This window comes from Martes martes (genome assembly GCF_963455335.1).
Source record: "Martes martes genome assembly, chromosome: 4".
Classification (NCBI taxonomy): Eukaryota; Metazoa; Chordata; class Mammalia; order Carnivora; family Mustelidae; genus Martes; species Martes martes.
This window is the reverse complement of record NC_137891.1, coordinates 129,595,220-129,615,889: the sequence shown is the minus strand read 5'-3', so window position 1 is coordinate 129,615,889 and position 20,670 is coordinate 129,595,220. Positions and strand designations below refer to the sequence as shown.

General features: G+C 36.1%; 1 protein-coding gene and 1 pseudogene across 2 annotated transcripts in view; one reads left to right on the top strand and one right to left on the bottom strand.

Annotated features, from left to right (window-relative positions):
- SLC44A5 (solute carrier family 44 member 5) overlaps positions 1-20,670 on the bottom strand; it is a gene marked incomplete at both ends in the record, with an annotated part of 379,734 nt that overhangs the window by 37,256 nt on the left and 321,808 nt on the right. Inside the window, 5 exons of the mRNA XM_080802269.1 lie at positions 3,439-3,551; positions 6,619-6,702; positions 8,109-8,232; positions 11,765-11,825; positions 12,665-12,793. Coding sequence (XP_080658395.1) covers positions 3,439-3,551; positions 6,619-6,702; positions 8,109-8,232; positions 11,765-11,825; positions 12,665-12,793 — 511 coding nt within the window. The remainder of the gene's footprint in view (positions 1-3,438; positions 3,552-6,618; positions 6,703-8,108; positions 8,233-11,764; positions 11,826-12,664; positions 12,794-20,670) is intronic.
- Positions 18,764-19,773, top strand: LOC308342076 (heterogeneous nuclear ribonucleoprotein A1-like; annotated as a pseudogene). Its single transcript has one exon. The product of its transcript is annotated as a heterogeneous nuclear ribonucleoprotein A1-like (transcript).

Below are 20,670 nucleotides of genomic sequence, written 5' to 3'. Positions count from 1 at the left end.
CAAATATGTAGAGATTAAACAACATATTACCAAACAACCAATAGGTTAAAGAAGAAATCAAAAGGAAAATAATATCTTGAGACAAATGAAAACAGAAATATACCAAAATCTGTGGTATACGGTAAAAGCAGTTCAAGAGGGAAGTTCATAAGGGCACAGCTTTACCTCAAGAAATAAGAAAAGTCTCAAATAACCTAACGTTATACCTCCCTTGAGGTATAAAGAAAAGAACAAATGAAAGCCAAAGTTAGAAGGAAGGAAAAAGCAAAGATTAGAGCAGAAATAAATAAGACAGAGACTAAAAAGACAATACAAAAGATCAATGAGACTAAGAGATGGTTCTTTGAAAAGATGAGAAAAATGGACAAGTGTTTAGCTAGACTCACCAAGAAAGAGAGGACTCAAAATCAGAAAAGAGGAGAGGCAACTGATATTACAGAAATACAAAGGATCATAAGAGACTCCAGTCAACCCTTAAACAACAGGAGGGTTAGGGGTACCTACCCCAATGCAGTCAAAAACCCATATGTAAATTTTGACTCCCCAAAATCTTAACTATTAATAGCCAACTACTGACCAGAAGCCTTACTGATACCACAAGCAGCTGATTAACAGTTAACATTAACCCCTAACACTTAGTATGCTATATGTATTATGTTTTCTCATAATAAAGTAAGCTACTGAAAAGAAAACATTATTAGGAAAATCATAAGGAAAAGAAAATTCATTTACAGTACTGAGTTTATTAAAAAATCTGCATATAAGTGGACACATGCAGCTCAAATCCATGATATTCAAAGTTCAACTATACTATGAACAATTATATGCCAACAAATTCAACAACTAAGACACGAATGAATTCCTAGAAAGATACAGCCTACCAAGACTGAATCATGATAAAATAGAATACCTAACACACCAATTACTACTAAGAAAATTGAACTGGTAATCAAAAATCTCCCAACAAACAAAAGGCCGGGACCAGATAGCTTCACTGAAGTCTACCAAAATTCAAAGAAGATTTAATACCAACCTACTCAAGCTCTTCCAAAAAAAAAAAAAAAAAAAGTGGAGGGAATATTTCCAAACTCATTTTCCAAGGCCAACATTACACTGATAGCAAAATCAGACAAGCAAACCACAAGAAAAGAGAACTACAGGCCAATATCCCTGATGAACATAGATGTACAAATCCTGAACATATTAGCAAACTGAATTCAACACTACATTAAAAATATCATACATCATGGGATTTATCCCAGAGATGCAAGGATGATTCAGCATCCATAAACAAATAAATGTGATATACCACATTAATAAAATGAAAGATAAAAAATCATATGATAATCTCAATAGATGCAGACAAGCATTCAAGAAAATTCAACACCATTCCTGTGTTAACAACTACAACCGAGACTTTCTACTGAACAATTAGTAAGTACTAAGCCTCTTTCAAAGGGCTTTATGTACATTATTTTTTAAAATATTCACAGAATCCTATTGTATAGTCGAAGAAACTAGTAATTAGACCGTGTACTTGCAGAGCATCACATAGTTCATGTGCAATGAATCTGTGCCTTTTCAAACTCCAAATCCATGTCTGTAACCCCACTGTTCTATGACCTCTCCTGTATAAATCTTAACTAGTTCTGGTCAATAAGAATTGTTCCACTGATGTTCAAGGGCACTTGCCCACAAATAGCCTGGCTTTTTCCTATGTTGCTTGACCTAGGAAACAGGGTGTTGTTTGTAGGAAATGATTGGTTTCCCAAGATACAGAGAAAATCGGTTGCCCCAGGTAGTAGCAAAGGTGAGTCACACAGTGTTACACTTCTCAGTCTAACTGGACATTTCCCCACCCAACGAATGGCTTTAAGCTGACTTGCCACACCATTAACTGCTGAGTTAGAACTACCTAGGGAGTCAACAGGGAGCTGAAATTGGTTGTTTCTCCTGTATTTTTGACATATTGACTCTCTCTCTCCTTCTTGCCACTGTCAAACTTGAACTATAGCCAATCTCAGATTTTTCTCGCTCCCCCTACGACAAGTCACTGAAATAAGTATCAGATTTTACTGTCTTTCCCTTCTTGATGACAATAAGAGTGACTGAATCACATGCCGAGGCTATATAGTAGTAAAGGGCAGAGTTTATTTTGAGCTCCAAGCAGAAACATACACAAAAGACTTTTATACAAAAAGCTTTCTTGGGAGTCTTTGATTAAGGGTAGCAGTTCTTACATTCCTCCACCAGACTGACCCAACCTTTTCACTTGCAGCTGCACAGAGGGAGCAGATAAGGAAACCCTGAGGAGACCTGAAACTGTCTAGAAACCTATTGAGGATAACAAGGAGGATAGTAACAATAAACCAACACATACATACTGAGAGTTTATTGTTTTTCAGATATTGTTCTAAGAGCTTTATATTCATTGTCTCAGTTAATCTTCACAACCTCGTGAGAGGGAGATACATACCATTACTGTGCTGTTATGGATAAGAAAACTGGGTCTTATAATCATTAGGAAGCATTTCCAAAGTGCCTCAGTTATCCGTTATGAAGCTGGGATTAGAACTTGGCTAACTACACAACCCGGGGATTCAACATCATTCTTATATTGATATGTGTAAAGCTCTTCTTCAGGTGACAATAATAGGAAATTTCTCTTTTTGGTGTCTGCTACCATAAAAGTGCATTGTCAATCCAAATGGTGTTGCAGGGGAAATTTCTCCTGAATAGAAACCTTACAAACATTCATATATTGGCCCCATATGTTTATTAGCACTCTGAAGGAAGCTGCCATAAATGCTACACTGCTCCTTGGAAGAAACTTCAGTTCCTTTTTTGGTGTTCACACTGTACCTGTACTGCTTTTGAGGGGATTGGGTGACTGGTTAGATTTCAAACTCGATACAAAGTAATTCTCCACCCAAAGAGTGTAATTCAGAATACCTGCCTCTAGAGGGTGGTGCCTCATTATGGAGTACTGGTCAACTATTAGAAAGTGTGACAGTACCTGGATTAAAATTACTAAATTGAAAGAGAAAACGAGATCACACTTCTATAACTACACAGACCTAGCCTTTGATCAAACAAAAAAGTTAAAGGAATAAAATAAGTTTTCTGAAATGTTTCTCATTAACCTAAATGGTGTTCTTTTTATCTCCATCTTAATAACCATAAGGCATGGGACCAAAGGTCACTAAGGAAAACGTGTAGAACATTGTAATAGCACTTTTTTTTTCAAGATAAAGAAGATGAAAGTTATAGAAATAATATATGCAAAATTAAATAATTTTTCTTGATTTAATACTTTGGGGTGAGAAGTAAATAATTAAACTTACTGCAAGTTAAATGTTTTCTGGTAATTGATAATGGCAACTGGAAAGAAAAGGACTATTTTGATACTTAGTGATTTTTAAGAAGGGCGATACCTACCGTAACCTATAATTCCAATCACACCCACCATGAAGACCCAGAAAAGGAATCCAGCTATGAACCTCAGGAGTATCACAAACATCCAACTAAGGAGCATGGCGATAGTCAGGCCACTAGAGGAAAAAGCATACAACACACAGGGGTCAAATGTGCTAAACATAACATAAACAGCAAGACAACATTTCTATTCAGAATAATCTCAGATTATTCTATTTTAGCTGGCTATAGAAATATTTATAATATTAAAAAGTACAAACAATAGTTTCTATTAAGACTTTCATATGAAAGAGTAGGACCGTCAGGAACTTCACACCTGAGTCAAAATTTGTGTACCTTGCTAAATGGAAGTTCAGTAGCAACCACTGTTCAAAGAAAAACACAATTCCTTCAACCTACAGTTTTGGCCTACCTGCCACGGTTGTCATGCTGTATTTTTTTTCCCCTCCACACGTCTCACTAAGTGACAAATTATAAAACATATCCATGATACTAACAGAAGGAAACCTTATGAAACAGAACTGTCTAGAAGTAAGGAGCAGTCTTAGGGCACAAAAGAGAAGTAATTGCCCACACAGTTCCTGAATTCATGGCTTTGTAGTCATTATTATAGTCTAATTATTTTTAATAATTTGTGATGTTTGACATCACCAGACATCTATTTCAGGTCCCCGGTGATCTGTGGGCCATTATATGGAGCCATGATACAGCTTCTGTATCTCCTGGGCCATATGACTTTATCAAGCAATCAGCAGCATGACTCTGTTTTTCGTTTTAATTTTATCCTGGAGTTTGAAATACTAGAGATACTTCCCCACCCCCCCACCTGCAGCCCATATATCCAGGTTAAATACATATTGAATTCTTCTAGGTAATTTCATTAAACAGAATTCATTAAGATTAGAAATTTGGATGATGTTTCCATTAAGAACTGATATCTCTGATACTCTTTGTAAGTTTCCAAACAGAAACATTGCCTGGTAAATTTACTGAGTTTATGGTCTCTAAGTATTATCTTTAAAAAAAAATCTTAATAAATACTGTCACTGGATAGATGACAGCATTGTATCAAAGTAACTTCTAAGGTCACAATTCTTGCAAAGCCTATGCTTTCAACTCCAGAAGCCATTCCCTATTAAAGTCACAGATACTTTAATGCTTAAATATTCAATATTTAATTGAAAGATTAAATTTTGAAAAGATTATTCTATGGCATAGTCCCAGAGGAATAAGCAAAAAGGTAAGGGGGGAAGAAAAGAAATATAGCTGTTTATTCTCTGTGTTTTTAATTCCTGCATAAAATTGTAACTGAATAAACTAAGCCACAGCATATTAGTCTTTGACTTTATATTTGTGAGATAGATGGAGAACCAGAAGAGTCGAAGATAAGAAGTATTTATGTTCTAGTGGTGTGAGCTGTGCCTGGGTGGAGAGGGTTTCAGTGTATGTTGGGAGTGAGGTAAATAAAAAGGTCTATCATAATGCATACTTTTTCAGATAGTAGTTAAAAAGCCAAAATAAAGAAGAAATGTGCAAATTATCTAATGATATTTGAGTATGACAATAGGGGAACAAGTTTAACTACTGTCAAGTGTAGACTACAATCTCTGCTATGGAAAGAGATCCTGAAATACTGATACACACTGAAAATAATTATTGTGTTTAAGACAAAGCGTCGAAATGAGTAAAATCTCAAAAACACTAGCTAGTTTTACAGCTCTACAAACTAATCACTAGTATTTTACACACAAAACAATTTTGACTTTATTAAGTATTATATATTATATTATATATATTATATCTCTCTTGTTCCCCTCATGGTTTTATAACTGTTCCTTGAACCCACATTTTCTATGCATCTATGTTTCAAGGACCTCACTGGGAGGTAGAAAAATAGAAATGAGTTAGACATAATTATGTAAAGAATTCATAGTTTATCAGAGAGCCAGGTAAATAACATACAATTCTAGGTGCTATTTGGATGATAGGCATGTGTGTATGTATAGGTATGTGTGTGTGTGTGTGTGTGCGTGTGTGCATGTGTGTGGGTAGGAGGAACACAGAGGGGGAAATGTAATTATACCTGGAGAAGTCAAGAAAGACTTCACAATTTACACAAAAGATGATTTTAAATAATTTGACAGAGTTGCCCAGGTCACAGGAAGGATGTGCTAGGAAAGAGAATAGAATGTGCAAAAACAGGGGACTTGACAGTCTAAGAATGGGTGTGTTATTTCATGTGTTTATAGGGTTAATCAAGTAACATGGGTGGAGATGAATCTGGGAAACTAGCTCGACCAGGCTATAAAGGGCCTTATAACTATCTGAAGGAGTTTTCTCTTTGCTCTTTGATCACTAGGGAACCATAGATGCTTTTACAGCATAAGAAGGTGATATAAGCGCCAGAGAGTAACAATAGCCTTAAATATATCAGACACATGCACCTGCTCCAGTAGAGTGATTGCATTTTCCCATACCTTTCAGGGATGTCTAAAAATTTTTAATCTCCTCCTCCTTTCATACATATTTTTCAGCTCTTCATAACTACAGTGACCTTTGGTGATGACGATAACAAACATTATGTGGAAAGGATGTGTTAAAAAATAAAAGTGATCCTTTGGAGGTCAAGGGAAGTACAAATGAGAAAACAGACCCAGAGAAATAAAACTGCATTCACTGTAACGTAACAGTAAGAAGCAAACATACTACAGATGTTGTCCCCGCATGACTTCAAGTATATTTATACAAGTACTTTTATTGGGAATTTAATGAGTAAAGTTCAAATTTTCATTCTCATAACTTTTGTAACACTGGGTATATTTGCAAATATCTTTGCCCCATTTTCAGCCTCTATGAAAAAGAAAATGACAGGAACTGAGTCAAACTTTTATTCACAAATATGAATGGGGAATTTCTTTTTTAAAGATTTATTTAAAGATTTGAGAGAGAAACAGAAAGATCAGGAGCAGAGGGGAAGGGTAGAGAGAGAAGCAGCCTCCCCACTGTGCAGACAGCTGGATGTGGAGCTTGATCCCAGGGCTCTGGGATCATGACCTGAGCTGAAGGCAGACGCTTAACAAGCTGAGCCAACTAGACGCCCCGAATGGGGAGTTTGACAAAAGCGATAAAATAAAAACACAGATAAAATGGGGCTGGAGAAGAAACACCAACATTTGCACTTACATGAGAATCCAATACCAAGTTGTTGCATAGTCTTCAAATACTTTCATTCCAATTGCCCTTGCATCAAGGATTTTATTGACACGACTGAATTCAAAGAAGGAAAAAAATCAATTATTTTGACTGCCACTAAACAGAAATGTTCTTGTTATGATAAAAGGGGTTTTGCAAGATGCTGTTCAAAACATATTTTTAGAAACCATTTATCAAGAGGCACTCCTTCCCCAGCCACCACAATATGTGAGATGTCACTTTGGTATACTACAAAGGCAGCTATAGCTACACACACAGAGAACGGGGCTTTCAAGAATGGTGAACAGATCCCTTTTCAACGTATGTGACATGTCCTCAATACTGCAGAAATCTCACTGTAAGAAATGAATTTAAATAAGATCAGTTTTTAGCTTACAAAATCCATAGAATCAAGAATGAACATCATCCTTAATTCCCTTTTCTAATCCTCTGACAGCTGTTGCAGGAAGGCACCATGGAGCACATACAGAAAAGTGCACAAATCATTACTGTCCAGTTTGACGAATTATCAGAAGTGAATGTACTATGTAACTACAACACTGTTGTCCCTTTCTTTCCCAGTGTGCCCCAGTTACAAACACCTCCTCCTTCCACTAAGGTAACCACAAAACTGACTTTTGTGCTAATAATTCCCTAGTTTTCTTTTTCAGTTTTACCACTTACATATGCATCGCTGGGTAATTCAATTTAGTTGCACTTGGTTTTGAATTTTTCTATCAGTGGAACTGCACTTGTACTATTATTTTGTGATTTGGTTCACATAGATTTATATTCGTGAAATCCATCATGTTGCTATTACATTTGAAATATGCAGGGCCTATAGTATTCTACTTGGACTGCTAAACTCTTTGAAAGAGAAAAACATTTTTAGAGTATCTTTATGTTTCACTTTTAATTCAACAACTGAGCTGTACAATGATACTCTGTTTGTGCACACATGGGACTTTACCCATCCAGGGAATTATATTTCCCTATAACCTGAAACATCATGATGTGTATGCAAAGGGAAAGAGTAAACTGACTTCCTTGTAATTAGTACATAGAAACATTACCATGGTTGTCTTGACTTTCTTAAAGCCCTCTTCCCTTTAAGACATCTGGCAGTTTCATTATTTTAGTCAATTTTTTGAATGGTGATTTAAAAAGCATCTTTTTATTGTGTTCCCTCAACAAGTACATTAAGGTCTTTCAATATGCTTACTGAGATCTCATTTCTGTATCTGTTGATAATGAAAGATTTAGCCATTTAAAAAAACATCCTTGCACTTTCTAATTCACTTTGGTTTCTCCTTTATTGGTTTTTCTTAACAATACACACCAGGTTCTCCAAACCACGGTGACATGTGTATTTCATAATAATGCATATTCTTCCTCTAAACCCTTAACCTAACGGAAGTTTCATTTTTGTGTACAGTAATAGGATTCATCCAAACTGAAAATAAGAATGCAAACAAACATACTTTGCAGCTGTCCTGAGTTCTATAGCATTTCTTGTTTTTCCACTTCCATCTTCAAATGTTGTTTTATTTCCTACTGTCAAAGTGCCATTTTTAGTAGTGAAGTCAGGGAAACATCTCTGGAGAACTGTTAAAAAGATAAAATTATGGTAGTCATTTTTCTACTTCTTCTATGTAATGTTCTCCCTTTCTTAAGCTTTCTGTTATTTATAATCAAATTCTTGCTAGACAATGTATAGGCATATTGCTCAACATAGATAATTGCCCATTACTTTTCTTGATGGTCAGAAGGTTTTCTGATGGTTCTCAGACAGCTGTAGAAAGCAAATATGATCACAATCTGAAGCTACACTCTAAACTTGTTATTTTACACATGGTACATTCATCAAGTCGCTAATAAGATGCACAGCATAGTTTTTTTAAAAAGAGTAATACTGATAACATCTCACATGGTAAAAAATTTTTAATAAAAAGGCTATCTTTACTTGTATGACCAAGTTTATTTCTTTTTTTATAAAAGATTTTATTTATTTAAGAGAGAGAGGGAGGGCACATCAGCAGTGGGGAGGGGGAGTAAAATGGGAGAAACAGACTCCACGCTGAGCAGGAAGCCAGGTGTGTGGGGGGCTTCATCCCAGGACTCTGGGACCATGGCCTGAGCTGAAGGCAGATGCTTATTAGGCTGAGCCCCCCAGATGTCCTGAGTTTACTTTTTCTTTCTTTCTTTTTTTTTTAAGAATTTTTTATTTATTTGACAGAGAGAGACCACAAGTAGGCAGAGCAGCAGGCAGAGGAAGAGGAAGAAACAGACTCCCTGCTGAGCAGGGAGCTCTATATGCGATATGCGGCTCTATCCCAGGATCCTGGGATCGTGACCTGAGCTGAAGGTGGATGCTTAACCGACTGGGCCACCCAGGCACTCCTGAGTTTACTTTTTCTTATATAAGAAAAAAAAATTTTTTTTAGATACTCCTTGACTGAAACCTTGAAAACTGGAGATTAGTTAATAATTTCTTGAAAAATAAGAACTATCTCAAACTTCAGGCCATTAAGACAACTGAATTTTTATTTGTGAAGTCTTAATAATTTGTGTCTTCCAGCTTTCTCATTTACCTGGTTTTTTGGAGGGACTGGAAATAGAAATTCTAAAGCTATCAAAATGGCCCACACTTTGTAGACTAGCATAATTTCTCAGAATAGTTACTTCACTGTTCAATATTCCATATACTTATTTTGATTAAATAGAATCCTTGCTTCTTTACATATCTCTATTACTAAAAATATTTTAAAACTCCAATTTTAAATCAAGAGGGAAGAGAAATCAGAAGTGGATCATTTTCATATTTTTTCTTACAGGAAGCATCACAGATTTGCATGACTTTTCAGGGAATTTAAGCTTGAAAATATTAAAGTAGTTGATATAAGGAATGAAGAAATAGGTCTTTACCAAGCCTTTCCTGACTTTTTGGGCTTAAAATGATCTCCTGTCTACCTACTTTCATCTCCTAGAGCATTTAAAATAAGGCTGAGCCCTTCAGTATCTTCCTCATCTTTTTCTGGTTCTTCCCTGGCAAATTCGGACATAGTAGTCTTTACCAGCTTCTTCTAGTCCCTCTCAAACCAATCACATGCTGCCCCCACCACTCCAAAGAAATTTTCCTCCCAGTGATCCCATTAATCTTTTAATGGCCAAAACCTCCAAATATCTTTTAGTCATTATCCTGCTTGAACTCAACCATTACCTAGCACAGTGTTTGGTACATAGTATAACTCAGTCAATATTTGCTGTTAATTGAGCTAACTTTTCTGAGTCTTCAACATGGTAGACAAACCCTGTCTTTTGAAACTCTCTTCCTTTGGCTTACATACCCAGGCTCTCTCCTGCCTCCCTTTAGTTTTACTGTGCATTCTTTCCTTTGCCACACCTTAAATAGGACTGTTTCCACCCACAGAGTCCTCCAACCCTGTTCTGGGCAATTTTATTCAATCAGTTAACTCCAATGGCTAAATATGTCCATTATATATTTGAAAAGTAGAGAAAATAAGAAGGAAAATACAAAACAATACATAGTCCTACCACCCACAATGAACTCTAACATTTTAGATGAATTTCTAGACTAGAAGTCTTTCTCTACAAGAAAATTTTTTGAGAGTCATAACCATAAAATAAATGCAGGGTTTTCCTTTGTTTCTTTTTAAAAATATTACTTATTTCCTTTCATAAACTATTTAATAAGTGAATTTTATTAGCTGTATACTATTCAATTAAGTAGTATGCTTAATTACCTGTTGGGGGGATGAACACAAGTTGACTGTGATGTTTACTGTAATGTCTCCTTTACTGTACTGTGAGGGACTATGCCTTATTCATTTTTGTATCCCCAGTGTACATTTTATATTGTGTGATTTAACCAAACTATACTTGTAAGGGCAGGGATGTCTTATATTCTTATGCCTATTATATCTTCACTAAGGATTCGTTTTTATCCTTTTGTAACATTATTCTTGGCAACATGAAATTGTTTGAAAGACCTACATCTTTACATCAGGGTCCTCAATGACCCAAAGAAAAGGGAGAGAGGAACGTAAGGCATTGTGTTTGGTGGTAGGTACTTCAATGGTACCTGACTTTCTACTCAAATAGAAAATGGTACGTGACCTTCTACTCCAATTGAAAAAAGAAAGAAGAAAGGAAATGTCCACAGTCTTGCCATCTCCAAAATATCCATACTATTTTGGCATATTTCTTTCTAATATTTTTCTTTGAATAGCTTTTGTTTATTTTAATTTATACATTAAATTATTATAATTTATAATAATTTATATATAATTATATAATAATTATAATTATATAATATATAATTAAAATCATTATAATGTATATAACATATTATTAACATTATATTACATAGAACTTATATTTAATAACTCTAAAATAGTCCATTTAATGAATACATTATAATTTATTTAAGCACTTTCTTGCTCTTGGACATAAGAGTATTTCTTTTTCTTTTTTTTTTTTCTCTTTATTTTTAGTTCTTCTGAATAGCATTGTGATGGTCATCTTTATGTAACATTGTTTCTCTTGGGTAAGGATTATATTTGTAGGAATGGATATTAGTGATTGTGTAACTTTTTAAAAAAGAAAATGAAACAAAGTTTCATTTGTTCATTCATTTCAAACTTTAAATAAAATTTATAAATATTAAAAATATAAAATATCGATTCCTTTAAGAGATACATAAATATTTCAAATTTCAAATTATAGGACAAGTTTATGTCCCACCATCACACCCCAGGCAACTTCAGAATAAACTCTTTGGCTGAATTTGGGGATGAGTATGCAAGATTATGTCTGTGTATGCTTACATGTGCTTATAGAGCACCAAGTAATCAATCTGGGCTTTTAAAATCAGTTTTTAATCTTTTCTGTGTATCTTGATGCAGCAAACCCCCAAAACTAACAGATCTCTGTGGAAATGTCTCTGACTGGAGTCAGGAGAATAGGCTTTGGCTTTGTTTTCCTCCTACTTAATTCTGGGACACTGGGCCAGTCATACAACTATTCTTGGCTTCAATTTTGTCAACAGAGAAATTAAGGAAACTGAATTAAGTAACTTCTTATATGTTATAAGATAAGATAAGTAATAACCACTTACATGGTTTGCTTGGAAAAATTGCTGTTGGACAATCATCATCCAATAAGACTTGTGAGAGAGTCTAAAATGGAAAGAAGAGTATGTTAACATTTCAAAGGCTATGTAATGACAACTTTTATTCTCAGTATAAAAATTGTGTTCTTTGAAAATTTAACTCCATAATTATCTCATTATTTCATGTTACTCCCCTATAAGAATGATTTTAAGATTATTATACACACATACTTATTTGACAAATTCTCTAAAATGTTCTAACTGTAATTCAATCAAATCAGCAATAATAAAACCAGACCCACTAAAGTCAGGACACACTTGAAAGTGTGTATCTATGTCTTAGTCACATTTTGAGTCTCTAATTCTTCATTTTTTTTTTTCTGGAAAAACAGCATCTTCTCTAAGTTAGAAGCCATTAATACTATTTAACATAAAGGGGCTTTAGAATTCCTTCTTAAGCCTCAAACCTAGGTAGGGTTTGAGGATTTTTTTTTAAATGAATAATTATCAAATTGGGTTTGGAAGTAAAATTCTACTTGTTACTAAGTCATGGATCTTCATCACCACATTAATGAAATGATAATATTAATATTACCATTATTTAGCTCCTAGATCTTGATGACAGCGTCCAGCCAAGTAGAGAATTTGTTGGTTTCAGGGAATAATTAAAGCTAAAGGTAACTTACCAGGCTTAAGAGTTTTGCACAATACCCAAAGTCTACAAAATGATATGCTATAAATGGTGCATGTAAATTTGTATGTACACGTGCATTTTTGTCTTAATGGAATAATACATAATCATTTCCTAGATGATTTAGGAGCTTGTCCATTACAAATGCTCATCTTACACTTGAGATTGAAACAAGAGTTAAAGTCTTCTCTAGTTTTAAGCTTAAACACACATACCTTCACAGGCTTAACAAAAGGGGATTTGCAGAATTGGCTGTAGTATGTCCAATAGTGCTTGTTTGTTCTGTATGAAAATTGTATTTCCATGTAGGTTAGAAACTTTTCTGGGCACTTGGAGACACAGATCTGTGAGGAAAAGGAAAACACAGTGGTGGAGACTCAACTGAATTGAATAAACCAAGAAAGTATCTGTAAGATTAGATTTCTAAGCTATCTACCACTACAAGAAGCAAAGCACCATTTTCCTTCAAAGAAACTTACATCAATTTTCTAATTTACGTAAAAAAATAAAATTTCATGTAATAGTTATCAATCTCTACTTCTTGCCTTTTGAAAATGATTTGTGTTAGGACAATAGATGTTGTACAATGACAGGCTTGTTTTTAACATCTGATTTTGGAATAATTGTAGATCTACTTGTAGCTGTAGAAATAACATATTCCACCTAGTTTTAATCAGTGATAATAACTTGTACAATTACAGGACAATATTACAACCAAAAAATTGATATTGTTACCACCCACTAACCTTATTTAGATTTTACCAGTCTTACATCCACTCATTTATTTGTGTGTGTATGTGTGTATGTGCATGCATGCATATACATTCTTATGCAATTTTATCATGTTTAGATTCATGTGACCACTACCACAGGACAGTGATGGATTTTTTAATAAAATATTCCCTTATTAGTTTCTGAGTTAGTAGATAAGAGTATAATGCAAGATTAATTTTTTGCAAGATTAATTTTGCCTGTGTAGTTTATGTATTTTCAGGGTTAGAATCTTGCTTCCTTTTCTGTAGATGAATAAAATGGTCATTAAAAATGCTCCAAATATTGATAACTTATGCCACTAATAGCTATCCATGTCAGTGAATTCTCAACAATTCTCAAAATATAATATTGGACTCATTACTATAAGAAAATAACAAAATTGGGACAGTTTGTGGCAATCATTATTATAGTCTTTTACCAACAACACCAGCCAAATGTGGGCAGAGAGGTCACCAATGCAATTATTTTACATTAATGACCTTAGAGGGCCTATTAATACCAAACCAGATCACTATGCTAGTAGTCCACAGAGCCATTGTGGAGTGACTGAAATCTAAGTAGGAACTCCACAGAGAGAAAGCAGAATCCAAAAAGATACACTCTATTGGTTTTGCTTTTGTTTGTAATTTAAAAAAACAAAAAGCAAAGATCCCATTAAGCCATCAGAGTTGCAGTCTGTAGACATTCTCTCCCCCACCTTTGGTTCTTCCTTATGAAAGCCTTCTCAGCTCTGACTTGCTCCATAAGCCTGCTGTAATTTGTTAACTTCTCAATGGCCAGATTCTAGCTCAATCCATTGGCAGCTAGGTAAAAACAATGCTGCTGAGCTGCATTATTTGTGTCATGTTGCTACTGCACACAAAAACATTTGGTGTCAACTCCACAGCTAAGGTAAGAGGTGGAAAACTAAATGGATATGTTACATCTCACCGTTAATGTTGTTTTGTAGTAGCAGCAGCAACAACCGAATTTCTTCTACAAGTTCTGACATGGCAAACAACCTGTCTCCACATTCACACCTCTGTATGTATTTTCTCTTTGTCAGTTTCTCATATATACATAAGCATTCATGCGCAGGTGTGCGCGCACGCATGCACGCGTGTGCACACACACACACACACACACAGTCCCACACCTCTAGAGGAAATATTTAAATTTCACAGGTATCTTTCTGCAAAAGACAAAGAACTGTTTAGGGACATTCAAAGCCCCCAAGATGCTCACTTTTTTTTTTTTTCTTAAAAGAAGGCTTAGGTTATCATCAATACAAATGTCAAAATTTCACTCTGATTAGAGCTAAGCTGACTGAGTAAACCTTTAACATATTGGAAGATACTTTACATTTAGACTTTGACAATAATATGGTTTGAAACATAACTTCACTAGTTCCCCTATCAGGTAGATTTAAATGGATTTATAAAATGAATACTGAAAGTACTAATGCTTTCACAGGCCTTAAATGACAGTAGGAACTACTGAGTTGGGACCATGCTTTCTATATTCCTAAATATACACACATACAATGTATACTCCATATTAACAGTGCTGTGTAGGCAACGTATACAAGAAACTAATTAAGATGGCAAAAAGTGGTTTGTTAAAGAGAAGCACATCAAATTTCATTCCAGACACAAATGAGCTGTTAAAATACAATATAGCAACTGCTCTTTCCTCTCTCCCTCTAGCAGACCAATTTGTTCATTTCAAATACGATGCTGATTAGTAGCAATCAACATATAATTAGCCAAAAATGAAGGTCACATTGAGGCACAGTATCCTAATTGATCACAGTCTGTCCTCTAAACGCTTGTGACACATGTCTGGACTATGCTGGCAGTTAACAAAAAACATAATGCATAAAAATATGGCTTGGATCAGTAGATACACTAATGCCTGGCAGACTAAAAGCAAGTCTCCATGACTGGCAGCAAAAATACATTCGGACTCAATTCTGCTTCTTTGTGTGACCACAAAGGGGCACTTAAAATGTAGTTCTTCGTCATTATTTTTATATCTGCAATTCATATAGTTTAACATTCTAATACAAATCAGAATTTGGTGAGTAGAAGAGCTATCTGTAGGTTACAACACTATATTTGCTATGAAAAAAAGCATGATCTAGTGGGATACTTTACATAAATGTAAATAAGATGTACATGGGTATATTAAAAAAATATGTACAAAGATATTTTTGTTTCCTCATGGGAATGATGGATCTATACAGTGGAAAATTTCCTAGACTGGGAGTAGGAAGATATTAATTCACTCATTTATTCCTTCAGCAAATACTTATTGATCATCTACTCTGAGCCTGTTCTAGGCACTGGAAACACAGTGAATAAAACAAATAAAATTTTTGCCCTCAAGCTGTTTACTTTCTAATAGAGGAGAGATGGATAACAACAAATAAGTAAAATTGTTCGTTATAAGATGGTAATAAGTGCTATGGAGAAAAATAAGGCTAGAAAGTTTAGAGGCTAAAAGGTAGCTGAGTAAGATTCCAGTTTTATTTTATTTATTTTATTTATTTTCAATATTCCAAAATTCATTGTTTATGTACCACACCCAGTGTTCCATGCAATATGTGCCATCCATAATAACCACCACCAGGCTCACCCAACCCCCACCCTCTTCCCCTCCAAAACCCTCAGTTTGTTTCTCAGAGTCCATAGTCTCTCATGGTTTGTCTCCCCCTCTGGTTTCCCCCATCTCACTTCTCCTCTGCATCTCCCAATGTCCTCTATATTATTCCTTATGCTCCATAAGTAAGTGAAATCATAAGATAATTGACTCTCTCTGCTTGACTTATTTCACTCAGCATAATCTCTTCCAGTCCCATCCATGTTGATACAAAAGTTGGGTATTCATCCTTTCTGATGGAGGCATAATAGTCCATAGTGTATATGACCACATCTTCTTTATCCATTCATCCATTGAAGGGCATTTTGGTTCTTTCCACAGTTTGGTGACTGTGGCCATTGCTGCTATGAACATTGGGGTACAGGTGGCCCTTCTTTTCACTACATCTATATCTTTGGGGTAAATACCCAGTAGTGCAATTTCAGGGTAGAGGGTAGCTCTATTTTTAATTTCTTAAGGAATCTCCACACTGTTTTCCAAAGTGGCTGCAACTACTTGCATTCCCACAACAGTGTAAGAGGGTTCCCCTTTCTCCACATCCCTTCCAACACTTGTTGTTTCCTGTGTTGTTAATTTTGGCCATTCTAACTAGTGTAAGGTGGTATCTCAATGTGGTTTTGATTTGAATCTCCCTGATTTGCTAATGATGATGAACATTTTTTCATGTGTCCATTAGCCATTTGTATGTCTTCTTTGGAGAAGTATCTGTTCATGTCTTCTGCCCATTTTTTGATGTGGTAATCTGTTTTGTGTGTGTTGAGTTTGAAGAGTTCTTTATAGATCTTGGAGATCAGCGCTTTGTCTGTAGTGTCATTTGCAAGTGTCTTCTCCCATTCAGTGGGCTGCCTCTTTGTTTTGCTGACTGTTTACTTTGCTGTGCAGAAGCTTTTGATCTTGATGAAGTCCCAAAAGTTCATTTTCGCTTTTGTTTCCTTTGCCTTTGGAGACATATCTTGAAAGAAGTTGCTGTGGCTGATGTCAGAGGTTACTGCCTATGTTCTCCTCTAGGATTTTGATAGATTTCCTGCCTCACATTGAGGTCTTTTATCCATTTCGAATTTATCTTTGTGTATGGTGTAAGAGAATGTATGAGTTTCATTCTTCTACACAGAGCTGTCCAATTTTCCCAGCACCATTTATTGAAGAGGCTGTCTTTTTTCCACTGTATATTTTTTCCTGCTTTGTCAAAGATTATTTGACCATAGAGTTGAGGGTCCGTATCTGGGCTCTCTATTCTGTTCCACTGGTCCATGTGTCTGTTTTTGTGTTAGTATCATCCTGTCTTGGTGATCATAGCTTTGTAGTAAAGCTTGAAATCAGGAAACGTGATGCCCCCAGTTTTGTTTTACTTTTTCAACATTTCCTTAACAATTCGGGGTCTATTCTGGTTCCATACAAAGTTTAGGATTGTTTCTTCCAGCTCTTTGAAAAATGCCAGTGGAATTTTGATTGGGATGGCATTGAAAGTATAGATGGCTTTAGGCAGTATAGACATTTTAACAATGTTTATTCTTCCGATCCTGAGTATGGAATGCTCTTCCATCTTTTTGTGTCTTCTTCAATTTCTTCATGAGTGTTCTGTAGTTCTTTGAGTATAGATCCTTTACCTCTTTGGTTAGGTTTATTCCCAGGTATCTTATCGTTCTTGGTGCTATAGTAAATGGAACTGATTCTCTAATTTCCCTTACTATTTTTTCATTGTTAGTATATAAGAAAGCAACTGATTTCTGTACATTGATTTTGTATCCTGCCACGTTACTGAATTGCTATATGAGTTCTAGTAGTTTGGGGGTGGAGTCTTTTGGGTTTTCCATATAAAGTATCATGTCATCTGTGAAGAGAGAGAGTTTGACTTCTTCATTACCAATTTGAATATATTTTATTTCTTCTTGTTGTCTGATTGCTGTTGCTAGGACTTCTAGTACTATGTTGAACAACAGTGGTGAGAGTGGGCATCCTTGTCATGTTCCTGATCTCAAAGGGAAGCCTGTCAGCTTTTCCCCATTGAGAATGATACTCTTTGGTTTTTCATAGATAGATTTTATGAAGTTAAGGAATGTTCCCTCTATTCCTATACTTTGAAGCATTTTAATCAGGAACGGATACTGTATCTTGTCAAATGCTTTTTCTGCATCAATTGAGAGGACCATGTGGTTCTTCTCTTTTCTTGATTTGTTCTATCACATTGAGTGATTTGCAAATGTTGAACCACCCTTGCATCCCATGGATAAATCCCACCTGGTCATCGTGGATAATCTTTTTAACGTACTGTTGGATCCTATTAGCTAGGATCTTGTTGAGAATCTTAGCTTCCATATTCATCAGTGATATTGGTCTGAAATTCTCCTTTTTGGGGATCTTTGCCTGGTTTGGGGATCAGGGTAATGCTGGCTTCATAAAAAGAGTCTGGAAGTTTTCTTTCTGTTTCTATTTTTTGAAACAGCTTCAGAAGAATAGATATTATTTCTTCTTTGGATGTTTGGTAGAATTCTCCAGGGAATCTGTCAGATCTTGGGCTCTTGTTTTTTGGACAGTTTTGATCATTGCTTCAATCTTGTTACTAGATATTGGTCTAGTTAGGTTGTCAATTTCTTCCTGGTTCAGTTTTGGAAGCTTATAGGTTTCCAGGAATGCATCCATTTCATCTAGGTTGCTTAACATATTGGCATATAATTGTTGATAATAATTTCTGATGATTGTTTCTATTTCCTTGGTGTTAGTCGTGATCTCTCCCTTTGCATTCATAATTTTGTTAATTTGGGTCCTCTCTCTTTTCTTTTGGATTAGTTTGGCCAGTGGTTTATTGATCTTATTGATTCTTTCAAAAAACCAGCTTCTAGCTTTCTGCCCGTGGACGCCACCGAGTAAGCATCGTTAAAGTCTCCCCTCCCACCACCATCATGTCTAAGCCAGAGTCTCCCAAAGAGCCTGAACAGCTGTGGAAGCTCTTCATCAGAGGTCTGAGCTTTGAAACAACCGATGAGAGTCTGAGGAGCCATTTTGAGCAATGGGGAACACTTACGGACTGTGTGGTAATGAGAGATCCAAACACCAAGTGCTCCAGAGGCTTTGGGTTTGTCACATACACCACTGTGGAGGAGGTGGATGCAGCCATGAATGCAAGGCCACACAAGGTGGATGGAAGAGTTGTGGAACCAAAGAGGGCTGTCTCAAGAGAAGATTCTCAAAGACCTGGTGCCCACTTAACTGTGAAAAAGATTTTTGTTGGTGGCATTAAAGAAGACACTGAAGAACATCATCTAAGAGATTATTTCGAACAGTATGGGAAAATCGAAGTGATCAAGATCATGACTGATCGAGGCAGTGGCAAAAAGAGGGGTTTTGCTTTTGTAACATTTGATGACCATGATTCTGTAGACAAGATTGTCATTCAAAAATACCATACTGTGAATGGCCACAACTGTGAAGTAAGGAAAGCGCTCTCTAAGCAAGAGATGGCTAGTGCTTCATCCAGCCAAAGAGGTTGAAGTGGTTCTGGAAACTTTGGTGGTGGTCGTGGAGGTGGTTTTGGTGGGAATGACAACTTTGGTCGTGGAGGAAACTTTAGTGGTCGAGGTGGCTTTGGTGGCAGTCGAGGTGGTGGTGGATATGGTGGCAGTGGGGATGGCTATAATGGATTTGGTAATGATGGAAGCAACTTTGGAGGTGGCGGAAGCTATAATGATTTTGTAATTATAACAATCAATCCTCAAATTTTGGACCCATGAAAGGAGGCAATTTTGGAGGCAGAAGCTCTGGCCCTTATGGTGGTGGAGGCCAATACTTCGCCAAACCACAAAACCAAGGTGGCTATGGTGGTTCCAGCAGCAGCAGCAGCTACGGCAGTGGCAGAAGGTTTTAATTACTGTCAGGAAACAAAGCTTAGCAGGAGAGGAGAGCCAGAGAAGTGACAGGGAAGCTACAGGTTACAACAGATTTGTGAACTCAGCCAAGCACAGTGGTGGCAGAGCCTAGCTGCTACAAAGAACACATGTTTTAGATAATACTCATGTGTATGGGCAAAAAAAACCCGAGGACTGTATTTGTGACTAATTGTATAACAGGTTATTTTAGTTTCTGTTCTGTGGAAAGTGTAAAGCATTCCAACAAAGGGTTTTAATGTAGATTTTTTTTTTTTTTTGCACCCATGCTGTTGATTGCTAAATGTAATAGTCTGATCATGACACTGAATAAATGTGTCTTTAAAAAAAAAAAAAACAGCTTCTAGTTTCATTGATGTGTTCTTCTGTATCTCTAGTTTCTTTTTTTTTTTTTTTAAGATTTCATTCATTTATTTGACAGACAGAAATCACAAGTAGGCAGAGAGGCAGGCAGAGAGAGAGGAGGAAGCAGGCTCCCCGCCGAGCAGAGAGCCTGATGCAGGGCTCGATCCCAGGACCCTGGGATCACGACCTGAGCCGAAGGCAGAGGCTTTAACCCGCTGAGCCACGCAGGCGCCCCTGTATCTCTAGTTTCTATCTCATTGATCTCTGCGCTAATCTTGATTATTTCCCTTTTTGTGTGTGGGGTTGTCTTAATTTGATTCTCCAGTTGATTCTCTAGTTCTTTAAGGTGTAAAGAGAGTCGGTGTATTCTGGATTTTTCAATTTTTTTGAGGGAGGCCTGGATGGGTATCTATTTCCCCCTTAGGACCACCTTTGCTGTATCCCATAGGTTTTGGACCAAAGTGTCTTCATGCTCATTGGTTTCCATGAATTGTTTAAGTTCTTCTTTGATTTCCTGGTTGACCCAAGCATTCTTAAGCAAGGTGGTCTTTAGCTTCCAGGTGTTTGAGTTCCTTCCAAAC